The following is a 19,043-nucleotide window of genomic DNA, read 5'->3' on the forward strand; positions in this document are numbered from 1 at the left end:
GTCTCAGGACAGCCATGTGTATTGAGGGTTTGCTCATGGCCCGAATTATTTAAATTGAATGGGTCATTCAATAGTCTGGGTCATTCCATTCAGGCCATAGTCTGAAGGCACAGGAGGCAGCCACCTTGCTGAAGCTAAGCAGACCTGGGTCTGGTTAGTGCTGGGAGGGGAGACCACCTGGGAACCACATGTGGCCACCTTTAGTTCCACGATGGCAGAAAGGTGGGATATAAATGAGAAAGAAAGAAAGAAAGAAAGAAAGAAAGAAAGAAAGAAGGTGGGCAGGCACGGTGCATGCCTAGGCACATGTCCCACTGTGCCCAGCGGGACTTACTCCCTAGCAGGGATGTTTAAGATTGCAGCCTCCGTCTATTAAAATGGCTTTAGGGTGCAATCCAATGCAATTTTAAACAGAAAAAAAGTCCTTCAACTCCCAGCATTCCCCAGTCAGCCTGGGAATGCAGTGTAAGAATAGCAGCAGCTTTGAAAGCAGGGAAGGGGGATCTCTTTCAGCCCATGGGCCAAATTCAATTTCAGAGAAGTTCAGCTCTGCTGGCCGGGGAATGCTGGGAGTTGTAGGACTTCTTTCTGTCTAAACGTGCATAGGACTGCGCCTTTAATTGGTTAACTTTGTATTCCTTGCAGGGCACAAGGGAATCAGTCAAGCTGCAGCTAAAATCGATGTGGAATTTGACTACGATGGACCTCTCATGAAGACAGAAGTCCCCGGCCCAAAATCTAGAGTAAGAACCCAAGAACATAAGAAAAGCCATGCTGGATCAGAACAAGGGTTCATCTAATCCAGCATTCTGTTCACACAGGGGTCAACCAGCTGCCTGTGGGAAGCCCACAAATAGTACACAAGTGCAACAACACCCTCCCCCCAATCTTCCCCAGCAACTGGTGTACATAGGCTCACTGCTTCAGGTACTGGAGGCAGCACTTAGCCATCAGGACCAGTAGCCACGGATAGCCTTCTCCTCCAGGAATTTGTCTAACCCCCTTTTAAAGCCATCCAAATGGGTGGTCATCATAACGTCTTGTGGTAGCGAATTCCATAGGGTAAGTGGAATTGGGGGTTGAACTTGATGGTCTTATAGGCCCCTTCCAACCCTACTGTTCTATGACTGTTCTATGATTAATTAATTGAGGTGACCACTAATGGCTCCCAATGAACTCAAGTGCATCTCTCTCTCTCTCTCTCTCTCTCTCTCTCATTGAATCATAGAACAGTAGGGTTGGAAGGGGCCATTTTGGCCATCGAGTCCAACCCCCTACTCAGTGCAGGAATCCAAGTCGGAGCATCCCTGACAGGTGGCTGTCCAGCTTCATCTTGAATGCCTCCAGTGTGGGAGAGCCCACCGCCTCCCCAGGTCATAGAATCATAGAACAGTAGGGTTGGAAGGGGCCCACAAGGCCATCGAGTCCAGCCCCCTGCGCAGTGCAGGAATCCAGGTCGGAGCATCCCTGACCGGTGGCCGTCCAGCCTCGTCTCGAAGGCCTCCAGTGGGCGCTCACTCTGCGCAGGGCTCCGGCTTTCCCTTTCCACCGTGAGCTACTTTACGCCCTTTTCATCGGACCTGCCTTACATTGAGTCAGATCACTGGTCCATCCAGCCCCATCCAGCCCGGCCTGGCTTGGCAGTGCATCACCAAGGTCTCACGTATCTTCCAGCCAGGTTGCCTGAGGTCCTCTTCACTAGGGACTTGGGGAGACTGAACCCGGGACCTTCTGCATGTAAAGCAGGTCCTAAAGCTGCCTCGTACCAGCTCGGAACATCGGTCTGTCCAGCGCTGTACTAACTACCAGCAATGGCTGCTGCTCTCCAGGATTTCACATGCATGCTCCCCAGCCCTACCTGGAGATTTGAACCCGAGACCTTTTTGCATGCAAAGCAACCGCTGTACCATTGAGTGACGGTCCCTCACCTCTCTGCCCCCCCTTTCCCATCCAACTGGACAGTCATATTATTAATATCAACCTACTAATGGCAGAATATTCACCTTGTTGTTGTTCAGTCGTGTCCGACCCTTCGTGACCCCACGGACCATAGCACGCCAGGCCTTCCTGTCCTCTGCTCTTGCCCGGAGCGTGCTCAAGTTCATAGAATATTCACTAGAGTCATGATATTCCTTTCTTTCCTATCCTTTCAGGAATTAATGAAACAGTTGAACAGAATTCAGGTAACTTCTCCTGTTTGTTTTTTAATTGAATTTTTCCAAGTAACAATGAACAATAACAAATTTAATTACACCACATGGAAGCCAATTTCTTTACGGTCTTTCTGATTACTCAGAATCTCTGGTGCAAGCAAGATTATCTGATAACTTCATTGCTCACCATCCTAATAGATCATGCCATAGAGTTCTGTGTGCCTTGTTGTGTATTCTCAGTATTAGCAAATTCAATAAATGGATACCATATTCCATTAAAAATGACAGTTTCTACTTGGCCTCTTTGTACCTGAAGAGGCTGAGTCAGTTTCTTCCTTACTGCAAGCTCCCAAATTTTCTGTTTCCATATGAGAAGAGAAAGTTAATTTGCTGATTTCCATAGTTTGCAGCTATGACTAACCTGACTGCTATCCAGAAAAAAGTCAGGAGCGCTTTATGTTGTATGTGTGTGTTAGAGTTGATATAAAGAGATAGTAGTCTCAGTTTTGCAGATAATGTCATATCTTGTTGTGTGACCTCACTGGCAAAGGCTAAGACCCCAAATCTTTGCACCAGTGGGCAGCCTCACCACATATGCAGGCAGCTGCCTCTGTTGGCTCCACACCTCCAACAACTAGGATTCACATTGCAGTTAAAATAGCGCTGCTTTTCTGGAGTAACATACCATTTCTCCTGTTTTAATTTTGGAAACAAAAACCTTTGACCGTCTTTACCCCCAAACCATTCCCCACCAAGTCCCATGATGTGTAAGAACAGCAGGCAGCAAACCAGTTTGTTTCTGTGCGTGTCGTAGCCTCCCTACGGCAGCCCCTCGGTGGAAGATCTTCCTCTTAAAGCAGCAGTGGGCAACCCATGGCCTGTGGCTTAATTCCATATGGCCCTCGGCCTGATTTCATGCGGTCCTGAGCCTAATTTTAAAAGCCCTCTGCATGCGATCAATTCAGATCTCTGGCAAAAGCAATGTGTCCCTTTCCTGGCAACCCACTGCATGGGAAGGAAGAGGGAGAGGAAGAAAAAGGGGTGTCAGAAAGAGAAAAGGAGCAACCCACCCATTTCTACCTCTTCGAGAGCTTCGGCTATTGGGCGGTATAGAAATGAAATGAAATAAATAAATACCTCTGGTTCTGCCCACTACAGGGTTCTGCCTTACTCACCACCCACATGTGGCCCCCAACAGATTGTCCACAAGGAAATGTGGTCCTCGACAGAAAAAAGGTTGCCCATCCTTGCTCCAAGGCCAACCTATGCTTGATGTTGTTGTTAAACTGGCCACTTTCATTTTGAAGGAAAAGACATCACGAGAACCTGATTGGAACACTCCCAATCTGGATTAGGACTCTTCCCCGGTTTCCTGCTTGAACCCCTCCTGTCACCCTGGCTATTTTGCCCCATCAGGTGCTGACTGGAATAATCTTTGGAATAAACAGCAGGGTGGGGGGAGATTTTCATCAGGAAACTGGCAGAGCCTCCAAATCCATATTGGGGCATCGCAGCTGCTTTTTCTTCAAATGTAGAACACGTGTAGTTTAACCCTCAAGTTCAAGACACTGCCTGGGAGGAAGGAGAGGAGGAGAGTGGTGGCTCAGGGATGGGAGGGAAAAGAAAACCAGGGCCACCATCATTGCTGCAGCCTTCTTGGGTTCTTTTAAAACTAGAAGCGGCCTGAGCAGGGCTGCTGTTGGATGTAGGCAACATGACCCGTTTCCTCTGTCTCTTCCAGAATGCGGAAGCTGTGCACTTTTTCTGCAACTACGAGGAAAGCCGAGGGAACTACCTTGTCGATGTCGATGGGAACCGAATGTTGGACCTTTACTCCCAGATTTCCTCCATCCCTATAGGTAATTCTTACTCTGGTGGAGAGTTCCCTTCCAAGAGATGGGTCACTGTCTTGGATGGCTTTAAAAAATCAATTAGACAAGTTGGCGGGGCGGGGGGGCGTAAGGTGAGGTGGAGAAGTCTATTAGTCATGATTAGGGATGAGGGAGAAATTCGTTTGCTTTGCATTTTTGCACAACCTCGTCTAATTTTGCACTTTGGAACCAATGTACAAACTGGAACTCGGGTATGCTAAGAAATCTGCACTTCTCTGAATTTTGCAATGGAGTTTTGCAGCCCAAAAATGCATACAAGCATGGGCATATTAGGGGAAAGTGCAGACAAAAAATGCGTATATTCGTGAAAATAATGGTCTATAATGCATGATATGCATTATATAAACAAGACGGTCCCTGCCCTCAGGCTTACAAACTAAAAGACATGACACAAAAGGAAAAAGGCATGGGGAAGGAAGAGGAAAAGATGTGTTATATGCATTATATTAGGGAAAATTGTTTTAAAAATGTCTATGTTAGGCAGAATTACATACAAAAATGCATATGTTAGAAGAACTGAACATTAAAACATGTACACATTTTCATGCAAACAAAAAAAAAAACCCTGAAAGTTCAAAATGAACCAAATTTAAGATTGGAAAAAGGAGAAACTGAGAAAAACCGAAATTGACAGATTAATCCACCCCTAGTCATGTAGCAAGATAGAGCCTCCATGATCAGATGCAGGCTATTTCTGAATACAGGATGATGGGGACAGACGACAGCAGAAGGCTGTCCCTTTCACACTATACTTGTGGGCTTCTTGGAGGCGTCTACCTGGAAGCAGAATGCTGGATGAAATGGACTCTGCTTCGGTCCAACAGTATGAGTCTACCATTCCTCTTTGGTACAGCACCCAGAAAACTGTTGGTGCTTAATAGATCTGGAATGGTAGTAGCAGAATTAACCAGTGAAACAGCTGAAATAAGTGGAAATAATCACGATGCACAGGTGATTATATTGGGGTTGCTGCTGCTGAAGTTGCACAGGGAACAAAGGAGCTATTGGCTGAACTGTTGCAATGCCACGGAACACTCATAAGCATTCTAGCTGCTCAGGGTGAGTGCATCAGGAATAGAAAGTGATAGAAAAGCCTGCAAGGGCAGGGAAATGCGAGGCTGGCTAGGGAAAGAAATCACAGCACATGGAGACAGGAAGGGCTGTGTTCCTTTGGTAGAAACGGTGCTTTGAGTACAGGTGATGGGACAGATGGGAAACTGGGCAGGGAGTGGGGAGGGGCCCCCATGAGGAGGTAGGTGGCCCAGAAGGAGGGTGGCAGAAAAAAAGAGCAATAGGTTAAGACATAGGGACCTGGGGAAGAATTGCTAGGGGAAGCTAAGGCCTGGGGAGGGAACAGGGAGGAGAGAAAGGAGAGAAGTAAAACTGCTTCCAGGCGAGGACCATTCCAGCAGGCAGCAGCAGGGCCATCCTATCCACCCTGCTCAGACGCCACTGTTATCAGGCTCCTGCTCTTCCTGAGCAGTTCCCGGCTGGCCTGTATATTGCAACTACTATTTAACTTTAAGAATTGGTGCATGTGTTTGCTTTTTTCCTCTTCCCTCCCCACGCCTTTTTCCTTTTGTGTCATGTCTTTGTAAGCCTGGGGGTGGGGATTGTCTTGTTTCTTACTGATCTTACGAAAGCTGCTCTTAGGAGCCTTTTCGACTGAAGAGCGGACTAAAGATACCTGAAAGAAATAATAATAATAATAATAATAATAATAATAATAATAATAATAATAATAAATAAAACAGGAGGTCTGTGGGAAAGCCTTACACAGAGCCAAAGGAAAGGATCAGCTTTGCCCTGTGGGTGAGGAGAAATGGTGCGTATGTGTAGGGGAGCCTACCCGGAGCTGACTAGCTCCTTGGTTCCAAGCCTTGCCTTCCCCAGCTGAATGCCCTCCGGGTACATTGGACTGTGCTGGGTGGGGATGATGGAAGTTGTAGTCCAATGCCACTGGAGTGCATCAGGTTGTGGAAGGCAAGTCTAAAGCGGTGGTCTAGATCCCTGGGCAAGAAGCAGCAGAGCAACTCTTTAAACACTGGAGAAAGTAGGTTAGCCTTTACATAAGCAGACTGACGGAGGCGAACTGCTGAAGAAGCGGCAACAGGCAAGTGGAAACAGGCAAGCATCCAACCCCCAAAGGGGAGGAATGCAGATTGATGACCACAGCATGTGCCATGTTTGCTAGCTTCTGTGTTCAGTTTGTTGTGTCTGAGTTCTGTAAGGATGAATGCCAGCTAAGCCTACAAGCCTCTATTTAGCTCTTGACACAACAGAAACACCAGAGGTGGTTATATTGGGGTTGTTACCCTGAGGTTGCAAACTGTGTAAATGGGTTGTTTGCTGAAGTGTAATTCAGGGAATGTTCAAAACATTCCAGCTGCTCAGGGTGACTGTGTCATCAACAGAATGTGACAAACTGGCCACATTCAGTACGGTAATGTCATTACTGTAAGGATACCCACCCTTCCCCACCCCCCATCCCCACACCACCAGGAGACTGTTCAGGTTACTATTGCAGTCCATTTGTTCCCTGCTGTTATTCCAGGCTAGGTTATTCATTCTGGAACTAGTTTTTGTAGAGGGTGCTTTAAAGTGAAGCATGGAGGGGGTAAGCTAAGCTCCACACTGCTCTCTGACGTTGGGTACTGGCAAGTCGAAGGGTGAGAGGCTCCCTCCATGCCTCTGGTCTGCAGCCACAAAGGACAGCTGCAGGAGTGCAGTTGGGGTGGGAGGGCAGATTGCCCCCTCTGCAGGCCAGATGACATAGACATAGACTCATAGGGTGCGAAGGGGCCTACAAGACCATCGAGTCCAACCCCCTACTCAATGCAGGAAGCCTGATTCCCACGCGGTCTCCCATCCAAGTACTAACCAGGGCCGACCCTGCTTAGCTTACGAGATCAGACGAAATCGGGCGCATCCAGCCCTTTGCTCAGGGCTAACCCCTGCTGGCCAGAGGCTCCCCATCCCTGGTCTAAAAGAACAAAATTGGTAGAGCGCTCTTAGATGCACCATAAACGTGTTGTTGGTTGTAAGAAGGGAGGGGTGAATCAGCAATTTCTGAGCTTGCCTAAATTCTCCAGAAATCACTTTGAAGCTCATTTCACCTTGCTCCCATTTTCATTTTTGGCCCGTTTTTCGGCTAGTTCAAATAGGGAAAGCATGCATTTTCGAACAAGAAAAGTGCACATTGCTGTGCGTATTTTTCAAAAGTGTGCACTCCCCCCGCCCACTGATTAAAGTGCAAAAATGTGAATTTTCAAATTGCACGTTTTTTTAAAGATACTCATTTTTCCAACGCAATCGCAAATTCGGGAATTTGCTAACGTTTCTTTTTTTTAAAGGGCTCCTTCTCATGTTCGGGATTACAAATGCAGCACGTTTGCGTGATTTGTGAACAGAGACAAAATTCTCGTACACCTAGTTGTAAATTTCCCAAACCAGGGCCCTGTTTCCATGACAATGGAAAGAGAAGGAGGAGGGCTGCACCCACATTTTTGTAGGAGCCGCTTTTGGTCCGGGCAGGGCTCCACAGGGGTGTGCATCACACCATTCTAGGTGGCTTCACATAACTTACTTCCGGGTTGGGGGGAAGGATTGGAGTGAACGTCATCTGAGTGGCAGGGGCTGCTCAACCAATAAGAGAGGCTCCCCCCACCCCGGCTCCATAAGGAAAGTGCAAAGTAGTTACTTCCCCTTGTGCACATTTGTAAGACAAGCCTCCCAACGACCCCCTGAGCCTCACTGAATACAGTGGGTGTTACTTCTGAGTAGACAGACATATGCTTGTGCTGGGAAAGAGAGGGTGGAAAACACAGGGATGGGAAACCAGCTCCTTTTCTAACCAAACTGATACTGCGCAGGAACTCTATAACAAAACTATGAAGTAGTTGCTTCCTAAGGCAATAAAGCAAACAGTGGAGAATCGGAGCCTCGAGATTGTGCTTTACAGCACTTAGGGAATTGGGCTTTAAAATGTGCCATGTCAGTTGAGGGGGATCTCTGTAAGTTCTGATGTGGGCATTCAGAGGGCGAGCCTCATTGACCACAATGGGACTTACTTCTGAGTAAACACTAATGGGTTTGTGCAGGGACAGGAACCACACAGGAAACACCCCTTGACCGGGGTCCTGGTGAAGGGAGGTAGTGGGCTACCTAGGGAGGTGGTGGGCTCTCCCACACTGGAGGCCTTCAAGATGAGGCTGGACAGCCATCTGTCAGGGATGCCTTGACCTGGATTCCTGCATTGAGCAGGGGGTTGGACTCGATGGTCTTAGAGGCCCCTTCCAACCCTACTATTTTATGATTCTGTGAAAGGCACACCCCTGGGCAGGACTAGCATGTTGTTGTTGTTGTTCAGTCGTTCAGTCGTGTCCGACTCTTCGTGACCCCATGGACCATAGCACTCCAGGCCTTCCTGTCCTAGGACTAGCATACCCAAGGTCAATGCAGGGGTTGGGGCACACAACGACTATACCGTGGAGAACCCAACTTGAGGAAAAGAATTTCCTCACTTTAAGCAGTCTCAGGAAATCCAGTTTTTCTCTGATACGCTCCGGGACGGCTGCGGGATGGCCACGGTGTCAACAACCTCTACATGCAGCTGGCTCGGAGTAAATCTCTGGTGGAAGCAGGCCCCAGGTTCCTTGAAAGCAGATGGAAATTTACTCTCTCTTTTGTTCTAGGTTACAGCCATCCATCTCTAATAAAACTCCTGCAGCAGCCCCAGAATCTGGTATGTGGCTTTTTTTCACAAGTTGCCAAGTCGCTGAAGCAAGTCCTATCCATGTCGAGATTTTTTCATTTGTTGATCGCTTCATGAAATGTTGCCTGTTTGTAAATCCCTTGGCACAGTGGTGCCCTTCTTTGTCTCTGGTTTTTGAAAACGCACAGCTATGTTTGCTTCTGGAAGTTTCCCATCTCTCTAGGAATTAGAGAACCTAAGGTAGAGGTGGTCAGATTTCAGGGCTGCGGAGATCTCCTTTCTGTTTTACTAGACACCCTGAGAACCCCCACCAGAGCCATGTGTAAAATTCTGGCTCAGGCCAGGTGGACATACACCAAGAATGAAGGAGCAGGGTGTTTCTGAGCACATGTTCAGTCCACCAGAACCAAGCTCAGCAGTCCTTTCACATAAAAGTCCCCTTCTGGTGCTTCCAGATGGAGGGCTCCTCACGCTGCCAGTGAAAAGGCCCTGTGCAGCTATTCCATCTTTTTCTTTCTTAACGGATTATCAGCAGCAAGAGAAAAGACAGAAGAAATGGTGGGAAAACACAGGAGCGTTGAAGATAATGACGTCTAGACCCCTCATAAAATTCTATGAATGAGATGGAGTGATGGCACCATAAAAGCCTCGGTCTGGAAGCACCCATTCTTTTTTCAGCAACATAATTCAAAGCAGAAAATCTTTTTTTTTAGTTGTTGCTATTGTTAAACAAGTGGGAGTCAGAAACCATTGCTCATCTAATGCAAATCATCCAGAAATCCACCAGTCAATCCCAATCTACACCCCTGACCTAGGGTCTCGAATCGTGTACCTTAATGCATTGCACTCAGGTTGTAGCTGTCAGGATTCCCTTTGCCCCCACTTAACTTCAAACGCTGAAACAGACACAGACAAGAGGCTTCAGTCTACAGCTTTTAATCCATTAATTCAAAGGTCATACAGATGTAAATTCTCAGTGACTCACAGTCTACAAGGAAATGCCTTCAGGGGGTCCAAAAGGTAGTTACGAAAGTTGCCTGCCATTTGAAAAGGAAGGTGGTCTCACTAGCCTAACTTAAGGGGATGGGGGAGGTCTCTATCTCTCTCATGAGGCTTCTAAGCACTGCTGTTCATGCAAGGCTAATTGGGTAGACCGTCTAAGTTCCGCCCCGGCCATCTCTCTCTTTGCTCTGCGTCTGCGCCTGGCATCTATTAATTCAGCCTCCCCAAACACCTCTCCCTGTTTGCTATCTCTCACGGCAGGGGGTGAAGAGGGACCCTCCTCCTCTGCCAGCCGGACCTTTGAAACCTGAGGAGCCTGCCTAGTCATGTCTGGACTAGCCTGGGAAAATACCTCCCCCATGTCTGGCAGTTCTTCTTGAGAATCTGAACTACTTTCCCACTCCCTGTGCTCAGAAACATCCCTGGCAGTATCTGGCAGCAGGCTCCCCAGCCCTGTCTTAGACCCACCTTTGAGTTTCTGCCTCTCTTTTCCCATAACTGTAGTCCCACAGTTTTTCTTTGCTGCAGGAAATGCCCACCTGGCTGGAGTTTCTGCGACTAGAGCCAGGAACCTTCGGTTCTGTGGTCTGCTTCCTCTTATGAGTGAGCCATTCATCCAAAGGTTCCCAGGCATGTCGTAAATCCTGTGTGTGTGTGTGTGTGTGTGTGTGTGTGTCTGTGTCTGTGTGTGTGTGTGAAAGAGCCCTTCCTTTTATTAAGTTTTTAAAGAACAATGCGGGATGGGGGAGTGAGCAGGAGAGAGAGAAGAAAATATACACAGATGGTAAGAAAATTAAGAGCAAGTCTCCTCTAGCAGCTTGGTATTGAAGTTGGGCTCTGGGTTTGAAAAGGCTGACACTGCTGTAAGAGGGCCAAATTGCAGAAGACGGCAGCAGGTTTAAACAGGGAACTGCCCCAAATTGCACAGAAAGGAGGGATTGGGGGTGTGAAGGTTTGAGGCCTACAAAGGCAAAGGGAAAAAAGGTCAGGCTTAGAGGCCTGGAGTTTTTTGTTGGGAGGGGGTGACCCTGAGAAGAGTAGTTTCATTTCTCCAGAGAAGTTTCTGTTTCATTTCCCCAGTTAAGTTTCATTTCTTCAGATTTGAAACAGTACTTTTGGTTTTTGAGGGAGGAGAATATAAAAAGAGAGAGTCAGAAAGACCAGAGCAATGACAGCAGAGTCTGAAGAGTGAGTAGGAAGGAGCTGCCTAGAGGAGCCTAAAGATAGATAGAGTAAAGGAACTTGCGTTTTTGCAACTTTTAATTTCTTTTAAGGCCTTTTGTATCACTCTGCTCTATTGTGTAAATACCTTGAGTTGTGATTTGCTTGTTTTAAGTTAACTGGCAAAATATTGTGGTTAAACCCTGTGTCTGGAGTGTCAATCACTTCATGTCTACAGCCTAAACCCCACGTTACTGGAAAGGGGAAGTTTAAAAGAAGGAAGGTGGGACTTTTAAGGAGGAAAGAGATCCATAAGGAGTTGCTCAGGGGCTCCAGGTCATAAGGGGAACCCTGACTGGGGGCGGGGTCTGGTTTTTAGAGCAAAGGGGTGAAGAGGAGAGAATCCTCCCTTTGCCTGCAGCTTTTCTCCCCCAGTGCTTTTCTCCCCAGCTGAGCTCCGATGTCAGGCATGATCTTGGCTGGATGAAATGTGCTTGGGGAGAGGGACGCTTCAGAGAGGGAAGTGTTGGGAACAAACCTGACTCACCCAGCCTTCTTCCTACAAGATCAGGGCAGTTCCTTGTTTACACAAATAGAACGCCACCGTTGCACCCAGTTTTGCCCTTGGACAACAAGACAACTCAGTCTTGGCTTTCCCCCGATGGTGGTGCTAGATGCGCACTCAGAACGTTTTCGTTTTTTTTCAGAGCACCTTTGTCAACAGACCTGCCCTGGGAATATTGCCTCCGGAAAACTTTGCTGAAAAGCTAAAGGAATCATTACTTTCGGTATGTTTTGCATTTGGAGTATGGGGGAGCAGAGGAAGGGAGGGGCCATAGCTCCATGATAGAGCCCCTGCTTTGCACGCAGAACATCCCAGGTTCGATCCCCAGCATCTCCAAGTAGGGCTGGAAAAACTCCTGCCTGAAGTCCTGGGGATCTGCTGCCAGTCAGTGTCGACAATACTGGGCTAGATGGACCAACGGTCTGAGTTGGTATAAGGCAGCTTCCTATGTTCCTAACTGCCTTGGAGTGGATGACTTGTCAATTTCATCACGCAGCTCCAAATGTGCAGACCGCTCTGCATGGTTTCGCATTCGCTGCTGCTGCCAGAGATAAGGACCGGGAGACAGCCTCGAATGGAGGGAATTAATTGCGACACGTTTGCCTGCCCCCCACAAAGACTGTCGTTCAGGTGCATCCTTAATCACTAAATCAGCCTTTCCCAGCCTGCTGCCCTCCAGAAGTGTTGGGACTACAACTCCCATCATCCCCAGCTGGGAACAATGGGGCTTGTAGTCCCGACACATCTGGAGGGCGGCAGGTTGGGGAAGGGTCCACTCAATCGGCTCAGGTTATGCCTCGGCAGTGCTTCGGGAATCGTGCCTGGTGCCTGATACTGGAAGTCAGAGAAGGCTGAGACGATACCAGCTTGCTGCTGCCCCTGAAATGTCCATCTTTTAATGCTAAGAATAAAACGAAACACCAAAAAGCCAGTCCGTTCTGGCATTCCTGGGAGGCTGCAACTCTGATGAAAGATGTTAACACATTTGGCATCAGGAAGCAGTACAGTACTGAAAAAAAAACGGCCATAGGACTTCCAGGGATCTGCCACTCTGTGGCACAAGCCATGTACAGAAACGGGACAAAAGTGAGTTAAACCGAATATTCAGGTTTGATCTGAAGTTTGGCATCTGTTCAGGGCAATTCCAGAAGTGGAGTAAATTCCTCACCGGATAGTAATATGTTGCTGGGGAGGGGAGGGTGTGAAGAAAAGAAATTGGCATCTTATACCTGGGACATGATCTCTTGTCCTTTGCATCGAAACTTCTGTTACGTCTCTTTATCTCTCCCATTGACAGGTGGCTCCTAAGGGTCTATCTCAGGTTATAACCATGTCTTGTGGATCTTGCTCTAACGAAAATGCCTTTAAAACTATCTTCATGTGGTACCGGGTGAGTAAAACCCCTATGGACATCCCTACCGTGCATGTGCTCTGCTAGAAATGCACACGTGTGCTTCTGACGCTTGGAGGAGGGGGGAAAATGGGGAGGCGAGTCACAATTCAATGGGAGAAGAATATATTCCTTGCACATGCACGGTCCCTAGCCCTTTTCCTGGCATCCAAGGAGGTAGTCATGGTGGGTACATAAGGACATAAGAACAGCCCTGCTGGATCTGACCAAGGGTCCATCTAGTCTAGCATTCTGTTCACAGAGTGGCCAACTAGCCACCCGCTGGATCCACAGCCTCTGAAAACACCCAGGAGGTCCCTGGATGTGGGGAAACCTAAAAAGATTAAGGTGAAACGACCAGCCACCTCAAACCTGCTAGGGGAAATTAAGAAGAACACTGAGGACCAATCACACGAGACTCCACCACCACCCCGGCCTGTTCCTTCAGTACCAGGTAGTCATGTATCCTTGATACCTTGATTTCCTACTGGTCATCACCCTGGATGCCTTGATCCGGCCTTCGTCGCAACCTCTCACACGAGCTGTCATTCCCTTATTACTGAATTGTATTAATTACTGAACAGGGCGCAAGAGAGAGAGAGAGCGTGCACAATATGATTCTTTTGGAACTCTCCGTTTGCCTTCCCTTTAGTTCTTGGCTTAAAAATGGAAATTCTTAACCTGATGGCGAAGGGGTAGTGGTGTTTGTCTGTGACAGCTGATACAAAACCTTCATTTTTCAGAACAAGGAACGAGGGCGCAGCAACGTTACCAAGGAAGAGCTGGAAACATGCATGATCAACCAGGTAAGAAATCGGTGCTTGGGCAAGCGTTCTAGAGGGTGGGTGCTGCTACCGAGAAGGCCCGCTCCTTGACAACATGCTGTTGGTCATGGAATGTCCACCAAGGCCTCCTCAGAAGATGTCGGTATTTGGTATACGTGGGGGAAGACGGTTTTGTGGTTTTGCGGATATTTCTGTTGTCATTATGATTCTGCACTGCTTTTATTTTTATCGTAAGCCACCTTGAGTTTTTGTTAGAGAGATGGGGTATAAATGCTGAAAATAAAATTGTTGTTCAATCGTTAAGTCGTGTCCGACTCTTCGTGACCCCGTGGACCATAGCACGCCAGGCCTTCCTGTCCTCCGCTCTCTCCCGGAGTGTGCTCAAGTCCGTATTCATTGCATCGGTGATGCTATCTAGCCATCTCGTCCTCTGCCCTCCCCTTCTCCTTTTGCCTTCCGTCTTTCCCAGCATCAGGGTCTTTTCCAGGGAGTTTTCTCTTCGCATTAGGTGGCCAAAATATTGGAGCTTCAGCTTCAGTATCTGTCCTTCCAATACCATGAAATAAATGAAGGTCTCCTTGTTTTTATCCAGTCCTTGTTTTTATTTCCATCATCCTGGCCAGGGTCCTTCTATGGGAAACAATGCTGCCGTAGTAATCTCCTGTTTTGCTTTCAGCCACCAGGTTGTCCTGAATACAGCATGCTTTCCTTTATGGGTGCATTTCATGGGAGAACCATGGGTAAGGCAAAGCTAACATTTTCATCTCTGCTGAGGTGGGGAATGGACAAGGGGGGCGGATGGACGAGGGCAGGGTGAGAAGCACTCGCTTTGAGCCTTGTGCTGTCTGTATTCTTCTCCCTAATTTTTCTCTCCAGTAGTCCTAATGTGGATATGCCCTCGACTGATCACTAGGGGGTGGGCTAATCCAAGTTCTGATTGACACGGATAGGGACCATTCCACAGACTCCTCTTGAAACAGGAACAGAATTACAGGAAAATGAGAAAATGAATGCAATGGAATGATTTGGATGGATTAAGGTGTAAGCACAGGGGTAGGAATCTCCAACCCAGGGGCCAGATCTGCCCTTCCTGACCCTCCAAAGCTCCCTAGATGGCCCTGTCCCTTTCCCTGAACTCACCACTCATTTGGCGGCTTTTGCGTGATTTCTTCCCCATTCAAAAAAGTTGAAATTAGAGCTGTGCACAAATGGCCTCTTGAAATTATCCACCTTACTTGTGGGCAAAGAAATTGGGGAGACAATTTCACCAAATTTCTCCAGCGGGAGGAGAAATTCTCAACCGTTTCTCCCCACTGGCAGGGCTTGTAGCACAGCTTCTTTCTTTTTGGGGAAGGGTTTTTTTTTGGGGGGGTTGTGCTGCAACAGCATCAACTGTCCTGGCAGGCAGGCCCCCAGTTTGCATCCACTGCAATGCACGTGGGGGCAGTGTGATGTCCAGCTCCAAGGATGAGATGGAGTTCGTGTGCTGCCAAAATCTGTCCTCCGATTTCCAGAAATTTTCTTCCCCCACAAAAGGGGCTTCCGTTGTTCTGCCTCATTCTCAAGACAGTCTATAATTTCTTTTGGTGGTGTTCAGCTGACCTCATCACAGCCAGTCTCCCAGGCTGCCCGCACGTCCTGATCTTCAAAAGCCCCATGGGAGGAATTACCTCATGGTGCCTTAAATTGGGCTTTAATTGAAGTGTAGGAAGCTGAGGAGGCTAGGGGCAGCCAGAGGGATGATTGTGCAATGAAAAACAGGACACTTGCGCTCACTCCTTGGCCACCTCCTGAGTAAGGTGAACCCAACCCCAACCCTTGAGAATTTCTCCGACATTTCTCCTCCTTTGCATTTCTTTTCGGAAGCAATTTCTCTTCTATAAAATGGAATGGGAATGGTCGAAAAAAATATGGGAGAAATTTTCGGCACAGCACTAGTTGAAAAGCCCCTCCAAAGCTTAGTTACTGGCTCTAAGAGCTTTCAGCTACAATATGCTGTTTTGTTTTTGTATTTGCACCTCCACCCCTTTTCCCCTTCAACTCCCCACTGGAATGCAGCCCCCAAGGATGTTTCTGAAATGGGATTTGGCCCTTGGGCTGAAAGAAGTCCCCCCTCCCGCCTTAGCATATTTACGTGGGGTGGTGGGGGTAAGCAGGGCTGGCGTCCGCTGCCTCACCCCAGCATCTCAGCAGGGCCCAGGACTGCTGTGGGCTCCCTGTGCCAGGCGGCTGGATCTGTGAGCTGCCCACCATTTTAAATTCCCCCGATGCCCCCCAACGTGACTTTGCGTTGCTCTGGGACATAGTGAGAAATTAAAAAGCTTCCCCCTGGTGGAGGGAGGGCGCCCCCTTGATTACCCACAAGCTCTGGAGCAGCACTACCTCAGGGGCATTGTGGGTAATTAAAGTGATAGGTGGGTTGTAGTCAGCCAGCGAGGATGGTAGTGCTGCTGCTGATGGGAAAGAGGAGCACCAATGTAGGAAAGCACCAATCAGAGGGCATTTTGCCAGGGGCCTCCTCAAATGAGCCCTGGTGGTGGGGGAGGCTGGATCAACAATATGCAGATGGGAGAGTCCTGTGGTAGTAGAATGGACCGTACTGCTACAGGCAGCTATTTTTGAATGCTCTTCAACATTAAAAGAAATCCCTGCAAGTCGAAATCTTGCATAGCAGGGAGAGAGGTTGAACATATCCATCCCCCTCTTGTTCTAGTTTTCTTCTTGCAGGGAGCTGTTGCTTCTTCTCTTCTCTTCTCTTCTCGTCTTTCTGCATAAGAATAGAGCATTCACAAACATGCCCCCCTCACCTGCAGTCTGAACTGGTACAATCTGTTCTATCCGCCTCATTTTGCTGCATGTATCCATCTGGTCTCATCATACTGCTGAATCAGCCCCTTGTCTGCTTCTGCAGCAGAGTGAGATGGCATAAGGGACGGTACCATTTCCGAGTGGAGGCGTGTGGGTTTTGTTAAATCCATTTTGTCTGTGTTCCGCGGACTGTCAGGCATCTTTCAATCCATCGTCCGCTCATTAATGGAATCACTTATTTTAGGAATGTGATTCATTAATGGAATCACTTATTTTAGGAATTTCATTATACTTGTGCAAGTGCGCAAGGGCAAATTTATGCAAATTCCCCCCCCCCCCCGCCCAGTTTAAAAAAACAGTCCCCAAGTCCGTGGAATTCTCGTGACTTGGAAAAAGCTGGTCCGCTCTGGAATCTGCAGGCTGGATTCATAGAAATCCGATCTCGTTTGAATTTGTGGTGGATTTCTCTGACACATTTCAAGTGCTTCTCTACATTTTGTGTGCCCCCCCCCCCCGTTCCTTTAGGTTGCTTATCTGCCACACATTCTAAAGCCATTCACAAACTGGACATCCCTTCCTTTGACTGGCCCATCGCACCATTTCCAAGACTAAAGTACCCTCTGGAAGAGTTTGTTAAAGAAAATGGACAGGAAGAAGCCCGCTGTTTAGAGGAGGTGAGAACTTGCTAGCAACGTTCTTGGTTGCAGGGCCGGCCCTACCATTGGGCAGAGTGAGGGCCGCTGGAGGAAACAGGTGGTGGTGAGGTGTTGGAGGACAGCAATGGGTGTGCCCCACAGCCTAGCCTGCACCCCCTAAGCTAGCTTGCTGCCCTCAGGAGTAGTAGGGGATGCTGTCCTGCCAGTCTTGAACTGCCAAACCAGTTGGTTTTTGAACATGGAATTTGGGATGGGGAAAATTCTGTCCTTTGCCTCTGGCATCAAAAGGTCTTGGCCCAGCTCTGTTGAGATGCTACCCTTCCATCAGCCTGCCTGGGATTCAGCTGATCTGAGCTGGAAGCCCTGGTCCCCGTGCCCAGATAAGGAGGAAAAGTTGTGCAGTGGTGTAAAGGTACAATCAATAAAAACAAGACAGTCCCTCACACAGACTTGCAATCTAAAAAGACACAACACAAAAGGAAAAAGGGGTGGGGAGGGAAGAGGAGGAAAAAGCAAGTGGACTTTCAGCAGAACCTGTGGAATGGTCCTTCTTCTCTTCTCATCTCCCTTTGCTTCAAATCAGCCTGAAGATAAAGAAATCTTCAGATTATACAGTCATTGAGAAGTGACTTCAGCAGACCTAGGAAACAGCTAAACAAACAAATCTTGTTGTGAACTGCCCAGACAGCTTTGGCTATTGGGCACTATAGAAATGTAATAAATATAATAATAAATACATCTTTTTAGAATTTGGGAACACCAACAAAAAAGTAGAAATGTTCAATTAAAATAGAGACAACTTAATCTATTTTTGCAATTGGATAAAACAATAATCCTGATCTTTTGCTTTGTCCATTTTGATGTCAGTCTCTAGTTTTTATTAATCAATCAGTCAATAATTTTATATATATCCCATCTTTCTTCCATTGTGGAACTAAAGGCAGAGTCTGTGGGGTTCCCATGTGGTCTCCTATCCAGACACTGACCAAATCTGCTTAGCTTTAGCAAGGTGTTTTGGATATGTTTCTTTAAGTTCACTTGTACAAAATGATGTTGAATATAATTACAAATAACAACAACAAGAAAAACCCCCGTCAACATTTATACACCATTAGTCTGGTACAGAAATCCCAAATTCTTCAGTAAAATTTCCCTTTAAAAATATAAGGGGTTGTCTTATTTAATCGTAGCAAGTGGAAAATATATATGTCTTGCTTTTTTATTTGTCTTCTCCAATATACAGGTGGAAGATTTAATTGTGAAATACAGAAAAAAGAAGAAAGTTGTTGCAGGGATCATCATTGAGCCGATTCAGTCAGAAGGGGGAGACAACCACGCTTCAGACGACTTTTTCAGAAAGCTGAGGAACATTGCCAGAAAGGTTGGTTAAGCCAGTCTTAAAATTGGGGATGTTGCCAACTTTTCCATCTATGGCAAGTAAATTTGAATTTTAGGTGGGGATGTGCAAAGCCAGTTAATTAACATCTATTAGGCGGACAAGAAGCCCTGATCTGAATTCAAGCCTAAATGGATAGAACCAAACTTCTAACTCAGCCATTTCATGCGGGCGTGTTGTTTGAAAGTTATTTTGTTGGAGAACAGCACCTTTTGTGTCAGCAGCAGGTGTCCTGGGATATTGCAGTCTTCTCCCACTGGTTTCTGAATGATGCCATTTCTGCTATCAGTGTGACTCTGTGCTTAACACCCTTCTTTTGCCTATTTTATAGACTGGCCTGAAAGTGAGTCTCCCAAGCAGTAAGGCTTGAATCCAGGCCTCCCAGATCCTTCATACAATTATCTCCTGGACCTCTTTGTTCTTGCATTCGTTACAGAGAAAAGGACTAGGGACATTTTTTCTCCTCTGCCAACTTCATTGTCTCCCTTGAAAGCTTCCAATACCCATCTCCATTCTTGAAG

At 47.4% G+C, this 19,043-nt stretch overlaps 1 protein-coding gene across 1 annotated transcript in view; it reads left to right on the forward strand.

The window, feature by feature from the left end:
- ABAT (4-aminobutyrate aminotransferase) overlaps positions 1–19,043 on the forward strand; it is a 57,342-nt gene that overhangs the window by 31,296 nt on the left and 7,003 nt on the right. Inside the window, exons 3-12 of the mRNA XM_084818917.1 lie at positions 646–743; positions 2,154–2,183; positions 3,895–4,012; positions 8,740–8,789; positions 11,630–11,710; positions 12,785–12,877; positions 13,621–13,683; positions 14,339–14,402; positions 16,996–17,144; positions 18,370–18,507. Of these exons, the coding sequence (XP_084675043.1) occupies positions 646–743; positions 2,154–2,183; positions 3,895–4,012; positions 8,740–8,789; positions 11,630–11,710; positions 12,785–12,877; positions 13,621–13,683; positions 14,339–14,402; positions 16,996–17,144; positions 18,370–18,507 (884 nt within the window). The remainder of the gene's footprint in view (positions 1–645; positions 744–2,153; positions 2,184–3,894; positions 4,013–8,739; positions 8,790–11,629; positions 11,711–12,784; positions 12,878–13,620; positions 13,684–14,338; positions 14,403–16,995; positions 17,145–18,369; positions 18,508–19,043) is intronic.

The sequence above is a fragment of the Heloderma suspectum genome, chromosome 12, assembly GCF_057233095.1.
Source record: "Heloderma suspectum isolate Gila_16-S chromosome 12, 16-S_ref, whole genome shotgun sequence".
Lineage (NCBI taxonomy): Eukaryota > Metazoa > Chordata > Lepidosauria > Squamata > Helodermatidae > Heloderma > Heloderma suspectum.